This window comes from Saccostrea cucullata, unplaced genomic scaffold, assembly GCF_032062105.1.
Source record: "Saccostrea cucullata isolate Sc308-1 unplaced genomic scaffold, CSIRO_AGI_Scuc_v1 ctg11900, whole genome shotgun sequence".
Taxonomy (NCBI): Eukaryota; Metazoa; Mollusca; class Bivalvia; order Ostreida; family Ostreidae; genus Saccostrea; species Saccostrea cuccullata.
Window position 1 is genome coordinate 1 of NW_026922050.1, and position 10272 is coordinate 10272.

A 10272-nucleotide genomic window follows, 5' to 3' on the forward strand; every position below is an offset into this window, starting at 1 on the left:
GAAAATTTCGTCTGTTTAAACTATATGTATTATTTTGGTTTATTAAGATAATTCAGCCCAAACGCGCTTCGTGTATATGTCAAATACGAAAGTATTTGATAGAAGAGTACGGGATTTTTTTAAAATATAAATTTTTGGCAATTTAAGGATTTGGAAGAATTAATTTTTATCCATACACAAGCGCAACTTTTTGTGCGCAATAAATATACAGATTTTTTCATTGGGTGGCACTGTTGCTCTTTGATCTATCAATATATTTTTCGGGAAGCTACAATTCTGCAGGTAATTATTAATACGTGCTTCTACCTTGAATTTTCTGGATCGCAATATTAACATTTTTCATAAATACACAACAAAGATTGCTTAAAATAATCAACACGTTTTTTTTTTTTAAAGTACTTGATACTCGTTTGTATTAAAATTACCCTGGTGCCTTAACAACAACCTCTGCTTCCAACCCTGCAGTCTGTGTTTCTTCCTTCTCCTGAGAAGCCATGGATGGTCCAGGAGACTGTGATAATGCGGGGGTGGGAACCGCGGCCTTTTCTGAATTTATTGAGGAGGTGGGTGTGGAGAGCCAAACGTCCTCAACTTTGAATAAATCCACATCTGTTAATGCATTATTAGAATTTTTAATCAGAAGCCAGGGTTTGCATTCACTTATTATTTTATTTTATGGACATTTTATTAAATACATTCTTGTACACTGTTTTTGATGCATTTTTTAAAAGAAATGATATGCTAATATATGTTTCTTGTTTACTGGCATATGCATTGAATTGAATCGCTAAGAAGTCGAGTATTGTATAAGGTATTAAGCTTTATGCTATCTAACAGAAAAAAGAGAAGGTTTGAAGAGTACGGGGGGGGGGGGGGGGGGAGACGTACCTGAGATATCAATGTCTGTATCTACCCCACCTGTTATACCTTCAACGGAAGTCTTTCCTATTATAGCCACGACCTGAAAACGGGTATTTTTTTTTTAATCTACCGCCAATAATACATGGCTTTTAAAGAATTTGATTTAAAAAAAAGAAAACGTAACATAACATAACAAGACACTATGTATAAGAAAAAAGATCATAAAATCTATTATTTGTTTATTGTTTATCAAATTTCTAAACAAAAAGTATTTCATCAATTAAACCATTTACATGTGTGCAAAGTTAAAGAACATTTTCTATGAGATTTTTTTTATCATAAACTCATAGGGGACCTATTAAATAATCTGGATTACTTTCGAACAAAAAAGTGATTTTTAAAAAGGTTACACAACATGTTATCTTGTACAACCTTTTGGAAGATATCGCTGGTGTTGACTGGTGAGGGGGCTGGACCGCCTCCCGTCTTGGTCCTCTCTCGACGGAACTCCGCCTCTTTTTTCTTCGTCTGGGACGATATGTCCCTCCATTTTTTGCAGACCTCAGCAGGCGACCTTTCCTGACATCCTACACTGTTGATTCTGTCGTGATGTATTAAAAGTTGTTACAAGTCTTTTAAATTTTTTGTAATGTAGTAAATGGTAATTAATTTATTATTATTTTGTTTGTTGATTACTTATAATTTACAATCCTAGTATATTTAATAATATGATTAAACCATGTCTAAATCTAGCCTGCAATTATTGTTCTTTAGCATAGCAACTATTTCCAACTCACTAAAAACTATAGATCCTCCACATTTTTTTCAGTTGAATTTTGCCCGAAAAAAGGCATTTTACTTTATAAAAAGAATAAAGATCGCTTCTCTCTTTCATAAAGCTTTTTAAGAAAGTGACATCATGTTGGTAGAGTATTATCATGAATAAAAGTTTTTATTCACTCCTTGAATGTTTTAATGATTGATTCGAGACGAGATTATTTTATGACGTGCTTATAAAAAAAGGTCAAGTACATGATACATTTTTGTAAACATGCAGTCCATTTGATACAGCCTCGAGAATAAAAGATAATTGTTGTATTTATGGAGAAAATTACATTTAAGGTGAGTGAAAATGTATAGAACTTTGTGTGTATTATGAATTGTAGTCTATTAACATATGAAGCATTGTCAGCATCAAAGGGAAACCCAACGCTAGGCCTAGGCTTAGATCTTACTCGGAAGTCGGAACTCCTTTTTATTTACATTTGAGATAGATTTAAATGAATTCCATATCTTTGTCTAGGTAGGATGGTACTTTGTCTAACATATGAAACATGAAGCACTTGGTTATCATACACTCTCAAAACATAGGGAATCGTAGTTCTATGCATATTACCTAGGCCTAAAAGGCATACCCCCACCCTCCTTTTTGGGAAATTTTTATAAACTAGGTGTTTGAAAACTAGTTTTAGACATGAAACAAATCGATTACTATTTACTTTGAGACTTCAATACAAAACTTCACTTGAGATACATACAACGAGCAAATATCTCTCCAACATTTGTTTTTCCGCTGGTTGGTGTTGACATCTTTGTGGGAGGCAAACAAAATGGAACGGTTTTTCTCCACCTCCTCCACCAAAATTTCAACTTCCCTTGCCGAAAAATTCTTTTTTCTCTCTTTTTTAACTTTATTTACAGCTTCGTCTGCCATTTTTTTAACTTCCGGTAAAATTAGGTACTTCGTAAGTTGCGCATATTTTACGACAGTTCTAAGTACCTTTCGTGAAACGGTCGTAACGTAGTGCGTAGGTACTACCTAAGTTCGTCGTAACTCGTTAAGTAATACGTAATTTACGATGCTTTTGTGAAACGATCTCCAGGCACGCAGACATGCATTTGTGAATGGCCCTGGAGGAAATGCTCAACCCTGTAATAATCCTATTCACAGACAACGAATGGATAAGTCCAAGATGGTTCATGCAGTAGTTTTTTTAGTGACCCATGTTACACACAGCTAGTATCATATGGTACATGAGATATGACCCTGGATTCTGGAGAGGTTTTGGGAGTACCAGACGTCATCAGAACAGTGATGAATTCGACTCTTGGAGGACTCTACAAAAGTTATTGTCAAGAAACCGGCTTCTCATCTTTGAGCGAATCTTCATTGTACTCTATTCTGAAAGCCTGTGCAGCCTCTAGAAGAACTTGTCTGAGAGGGGTTGATAATGTTGCTGAAGATGGTTCTACAGCTTATGACAGTTTAAAATCTTTGGTTTGGAAACTAAACAAATCTGATCAGTGGAAAGAAGTTTTGGTTAAAAAATTGAAATGTTCCAAACTGTACATGAAAACAGAGTATAAATTACACATAAAAAAACAGGATGAATGTGCTTTCCATTGTCAGAAGTATGCTTTGAGTTCTCCAGACTCTGAAGATTTTAAAGAACAAGGTAATCATGAGCATGCTAAATTGTGCAGTAGATGCAAACTGATAAATGAAATTTCAGAGGGAGTTGAAGATGGCATTCAAGCATGTACTCCAATTATGAGGGAAGAATATCAACATGAGTTTGAAGATTGCATCACACAAATAAAGGAATGGAGAGCTCATATCATGAGGGTTATAAATCAAGATAATTCTCGAACTGATGTATTAGCCTCTTTGAAGCCCAACCAGATGCTGATCATCATGGATTGGGCCATGAAGTACCTACCACAGCTCTACCGTGAGAAAATGTCTGATTGGTTTGGGCAGAAAGGAACACACTGGCGTGTTTGTGTATGTATCTTCAAAGATGGAGAGGAAACAAAGGTAATAGAAATTATAAATGCATGTTTTCCCAATTTGTTGTCAGATCTTTTAAATACCATATAATGGGTTTCTCTAGCAGGTGTACAATTTGGGGTTTTGTTTTAAAATTGCAGCACAACACATACACTCACATTCTAGATCAAGTAAAACAAGACTTCTTTGCTGTTGCCTCCCTATTGGAACATACTCTGACAACTGTCAAGAAGCAACTACCACAGATTACATAAGCTTTTATTAGGTCTGATAATGCTGGTTGCTACCACTGTGGCCACCTATGGTTCGCCATTCCTGACATTTCAAGGCGAACAGGTGATGATCAGTCTTTCATTGATGTTCAATGTGCTATAAGGGTAATAAGTTTTATTAAGATCCAAATTAGTCTTACTTTTAGATTATAAAAAAATGAATTTAATTGAGTTAATTAGGTTGGATAAAGGAAAGAAATGTGATTGCAAGAATAAATTATGCAACACACAGATTCATACACTAATTTCTGATATGTATTTATCCAAACTTCTTCAATTCATTAAACATCCAATTTCAATAACTACATTAGATCAAATATATATATATCTATTTACAAAATAACCTACCAACTTTCAAGTAATATGCGAGATATTCAATATTATGAAAAAAATATAGGTATTAAGAGATAATTTTATTTCAATTTTCAGGCATCAACATTTTGAGATATGATTATAGCGAAGCCAAGTGTGGAAAAAGTTATTGCGATGCAAAAATTGCGCACATGTGTGGGAAAATGAGAGTATATTCCACTGAGGGTCATAATATCAGGTCAGCTCATGATATGAAAGGGGCAATCGACAGTGGAAATGGTGTTTGTGGGGTGCAGACAGCAGTGGTAGATGTTGATGTTTCCAAGCAAACTCTAAGAAGTCATTCATTAAAAGGCATCACTCAGCTTACAAATGTTGAGTTCAGTCCTTCTGGTATAAGATTATGGCGTGCTTATGATGTTGGGAAAGGAAATCTGTTGACAGAGGATACAGTGACAAAACTCTGCAGGCAGAAACATGATGATCCGTGTCTCAGGATTCTTGAAGATTTTATGGACAAAAGTGTTTCTGGACATATCAACAAAAAAGGCAAAATTTATCCGATATTCCAAGAGTACCATCAGACGGAGAAGAAAATCTACAGACAGATGATGAATCCATCTCAAGAAACTCTGCCAGTCCAGAAGAATCATTGCAAGGATCAATGAAACCTGCTTTTCTTTGCCCTGAAGAAGGCTGCATCAAATTCTACCAGTCATTTAGATCATTAGAAGATCACATCACCAGTGGAAGACATGAAATGAAAACAATTTCTGAGTCCTCTTTCGACCAGGTGAAAAGGATATGGGCAGAGAAATGTGATTTAATATCTACTTCCAGTGGGTAACTGATGGGACAGACTTCTTTAGAAAATACAGATATTTGTGAACCAATGGGTTGGGCCTTAAAAAAGGACAGGAAATTTAAAAGGTTTTCCCAAAAAGTGAGAAGTTTTCTGATAGATTTGTTTGAGAGGGGTAGAGAAAGTGGAAAGAAAGAAAATGCTATTCAGGTTGCAAGAGATATGAGGACCATGACAGAGGAGGGGGAGAGAAAATTTCATCCCAGTGAATGGCTTCAGCCAAGTCAAGTTTCTTCATTCTTTTCAAGACTCTCATTGGTTTCAAAACAGAAACATAGGTAATCAGAGATTACAGAGCTCACCTCAACGAATGTTGTCTTTAAATAAGGCAAAGTCACACAATTAACCAACAAAAAATGTACATTCCAAAAATGAAAATATCTAAGCAATTTTGATCTGATACTTTGAAGTAGACCAACTTAAAAAATTTAAAGTAGTTCTTCTTCATGAAAATGTAATTCAGCATCTAAAGCAAATTTGAGTTTTCATCTTTTGATGCAACATTTGTGCAAGTTTGGTTTATACAATGTTATAAAAGCCTTAAAGTTTTTTGGTAATAGACCTGCAACCATAACTTTAACCTGGTCTATTATCTGAAAAATATATATGTCGAATTCAGCATCCGAAGCAAGTCCATTAGTGTGCATCCTAAGATGTATCGTCCATGCAAGTTTGCACATTATAAGGCTCATAGTTAATTGGAAATGAAACATACATCAAAAACTAACATTTTCACTCATCCACAAAATGTAGGTCAGATTCAGCATCCGAAGCAAGCCTGGTAGTATGCATCCTAAGATGTATCATCCATGCAAGATTGGTCATTAAAGAACTCATAGTTACTTGGAAATGAAACCTGCACCAAAAACTTTTACTTGTTCACTCAACTGGAAAATGTAGGTCAGATTCAGCATCCGAAGCAAGCCCGGCAGTATCCATCCTTAGATGTATCATCCATGCAAGTTTGGTCAACATAGGGCTTATAGTTACTTGGAAATGAAACCTGCACCAAAAACTTTAACCTGTTCACTCAACCGGAAAATGTAGGTCAGATTCAGCATCCGAAAAGCCTGGTAGTATCCATCCTTAGATGTATCATCCATGCAAGTTTGGTCAACATAGGACTTACAGATACTTAGAAATGAAACCTGCACCAAAAACTTTAACCTGTTCACTCAAACGGAAAATGTAGGTCACATTCAGCATCCGAAGCAAGCCTGGTTGTATCCATCCTTAGATGTATCATCCATGCAAGTTTGGTCAACATAGGACTTACAGATACTTGGAAATGAAACCTACACCAAAAAACTTTAACCTGTTCACTCAACCGGAAAAAGTAGGTCAGATTCAGCATCCGAAGCAAGCCCGGTAGTATGCATCCTTAGATGTATCATCCGTGCAAGTTTGGTTAACATAGGGCTTATAGTTACTTGGAAGTGAAACCTACACCAAAAACTGCACCAAAAATGTTAACCTGCTCCAAAAACATTAACCTGGTCATTTCTTTGCTAAAATTGCAGCATCTGAAACTTTGACTGGTACAATGAAACACACTAGAACCATCTTCCATGCATATCTAATCAACATAGGACATAGAAGTACTTAAAAAGAAAACTGCTCCAAAAAACTTAACCTTAACCCGGGACGCCGACGCCGACACCGACACCGACGCCGACGCCGAGGGTATTACATAAGCTCCCCCAACTTCGTTGAGGTGAGCTAAAAAGGACAACGATAGTAATCATGAAGAAAAATAAGGAGAGTTTTGGAGATGAAGATTTGCAGGCCGTCTTACAATTACTTGAAAGTGAGAAAATCATTGCAAATCTAGATGGATGAATCTTCTGATGTGCTTCTTTAAAGCCATATATGGCGTAACTGATAAAAAAAAAGTTTTTGAAAAATACAAAATTAAGTTAAGAAATATAGTTAATACCTTCAAATTAAAGCTTTTTCATACAATTTTGAACACGGAGAACATCTCGTTTCATATAATAATACGATTTTATCTTCTCTGTAATGTGTTATTTAAATCTTTTATATTTTCTTCCGAGTCGGAGAAAATTCCAAGAATCCAAATTAAATTGTGATATCTATATATCGCAATTGACTTAGATTTTGTAATTTATGGAAAAGTTCTATCTTTATATAAGGTAATGATACAAATAATTAGTTCTTATAATCTAAGTCTAATACTTTTCACTGTACATACGCCATATATGGCTTTAAGAATGCAAATTCACCCATGAAATTTATATGCCTTAAATATGAAACTCTCATATTGTTGTGAGGTGTGTTGTATTTGTATTATTTCATCATGTATGTTATTAGTAACATTAAGTTTCTTGAACATTCCAGAGTGGTCAACATGTTTGGTCATTGTTTTTAGAACATTCCTGAACTTTGTGTATGTCCAGAACTTTCCAGTAATATCATGTACTTACAACTTCTAGAATATTCTAGATTTATAATACTGTATAAATACCCTGTCAATTCTATGCATAGGGACAATTGTCGTATAAGCATCATTGAGGTATTACTGGGATATAATTTCACTGGGACATTGTGTGCAGCAACGGACACTCTGATGTATGTATTTTTTTAGATTTTTGCTAAGTTTGTACTTAATGATTTGTATATCAGACCTGTTTACCCATAACGTTGTCTCTCAGTATTTTTCTTTCGATTTGTCCGTGAAATTTGGCATTTGCAAGTAAGATTTCATTTTACATCAATTTTACATATATTAAAAGAGAAAAACTGCTTTTCTGATTACAAAAACATGGTTAAACAACACGGTCTTTGTCATTTAATAATACCACAGCGTTTTGGCAACCTGACATCGCTTATGTGTTTGAAATCTTTCTCTTGTTTAGCGATAAATAGAGTAAATCTACATCAGATCATAACAAAAACTAACTGTTAAATTCTAAACTTACTTATTTCTGATTTCCGTATTTTCATACTGGCAAAACGTGAGACGTATTTTAGACTAAAAATCCGTAAAAAATACGGCGAAATCGTAAGAGTAAACAGGTCTGGTATATTACTGTAAATAAATTATTGTTAAGTTTAAACTGTGTGATTGATCTTTGCTGGCATTTAGGGTTATTCTGACCCATAACAGAATTGGGGGCTCGTCCGGGATAAAGAATTTCTTGCACTTTTGCAGTTTATTGTCAAAATTTTGTTTATTGAACCGTTAAATTTGACTATAAGCCAGCAAAAATCAACATGGTATTTTCGGTCACAGACTTTCTTAGTTCACCAAGTGTTCAGATTTTTGATACGTTAAAAAAGGATGACTTGATCGCGTTAGGTTTGCATCTTGGGTTAGAGGTTAAATCTTCACAGAGAAAGCAAGACATTAGAATAAAGGTTGCAAACAAACTAGTTGAAGAAAACATCTTTGGAAAATATGATCTTCCAGATTATACACTTAAATCAGAATCTTATAATATGTCAGAATTTCAGTATCAAGTAGAGTTGGAAAAAATGAGATTTGAAGAACGAGAGCGTGAACGGAAATTTGAATTAGACAAATTAGATAGAGAAAGAGAAGAGCGAGAAAGAGAAAGACAAGAGCGAGAAAGAGAGCGTGAAATGAACTTTGAATTAGAGAAATTAAAATTACAAAACCAACCAGAACCGTCATTTGTCAAGAATGAATTTGACGCAGCAAAAAATATTAGATTAGTTCCAAAATTTCAAGAAAAATCTGTAGACAAATATTTTCCCCAATTCGAGAAAGTCGCAGAGAATCTTAAATGGCCACAACACGTTTGGTCAACAATGTTACAAAGTGTACTGGTTGGCAAAGCAGCTGAGGTATACTCTGCACTAGGGGTAGCTGAGAGTTCAGACTATGAGGTCAAAGCAGCAATATTAAAAGCATATGAATTAGTACTTGAAGCATATAGACAAAAATTCAGAAAGTATAGGAAGTTTGATAACCAAACATTTGTTGAATTTTCACGAGAGAAAGAAGATTTATTCGATCACTGGTTTAGATCTCAGAAACTTGATAAAACTTTTGCTAATTTGCGCCAAGTCATCCTGGTAGAAGAGTTTAAGGAATGTGTTTCTCAAGATTTGAAAACACATTTAGAAGATAAGAATGTGAAAACTCTTGAAGAGGCAGCAGTCATATCTGATACTTATGCTCTGTCTCATAAAAAGAATTTTGTATCAAGATCTCAGACTAGCAGTAATTCTACCAATTCAGACACATATAAAAAGAGTGGTTCAGGGTCTCAGTCTTTCACAAGTTCCCAGTCTCCATCCCAAGGTGGTTCTAAGTCCGGTCCAGGACGTTTTGAAGGATCTTCTGGAATAGGGTCGCTTCCTACTTGTAGTTATTGTAAGAAAAAAGGTCATCTGATCAGTGAATGCTTTAAACTTAAGAGAAAAAATGATTTTGATAAAACTCAACCACATGCTTGTGCGGCAGTTAGAGGTGATAGAGAAGCCTTAGTTTCGATTTGTTCTGACACTCCTGATGTCCAGGGTTCACAGTCCAGTTCTATTGATTCTATGGAGGATTATAAGCCCTTTATGTCTCAGGGATTTGTTTCACTCGGTGACTCTAGCGAAATAAAACCTGTCCAGATTTTGAGAGATACTGGTGCTGCACAGACGTTATTGTTAGAGGGCGTGCTTCCTTTGTCTGAGCAGACTTCTACTGGTGGGTCAGTTTTATTACAGGGTGTGGAGCTAGGTGTCATTGATGTTCCCCTGCATAGAATTAGTTTGAAGTCAGATTTAGTTACTGGACCTGTTATCGTAGGTGTTCGACCTACTCTTCCCGTTCCAGGCATTTCTTTGTTGCTAGGCAACGATTTAGCTGGTGGAAAAGTTGTACCAGATCCTATAGTTTGTGAGAAAATCACTTCCAATGTCATGTGCGATGATGAAGATGATGACATTTATCCAGCCTAAGCTGTTACTAGAGCGATGGCCAGAAGACGAGAGATGGAGGCAGACCACAATCAAGCCTTTGACGAGACAGATTCCTCTGTTGATATTGATTTGAATGACACTTTCTTATCTGACCTTGATGGCACTCAAACAAGCATGGGACCACACAATATCAAGAAGCAAGAGAAGAAAGAACTTTTACCAAAATTTGGTGGTGAGGATGATGAGTTGCATCCACTAGTTAGCCAAGGCAAGGA

General features: G+C 35.5%; 1 protein-coding gene across 1 annotated transcript; it reads right to left on the reverse strand.

The window, feature by feature from the left end:
- Nucleotides 1–425: 425 nt before the first annotated feature.
- On the reverse strand, nucleotides 426–2664 carry LOC134261119 (nuclear apoptosis-inducing factor 1-like; the record flags this gene model as incomplete). The annotated part of the gene is made up of 4 exons (XM_062743581.1): nucleotides 2400–2664; nucleotides 1294–1462; nucleotides 889–961; nucleotides 426–609 (listed from the first exon to the last, which is right to left on the reverse strand). Coding segments are annotated over exons 1-4 (602 nt in total), but the record flags the coding sequence as incomplete, so codon positions are not given.
- Nucleotides 2665–10272: the final 7608 nt, after the last annotated feature.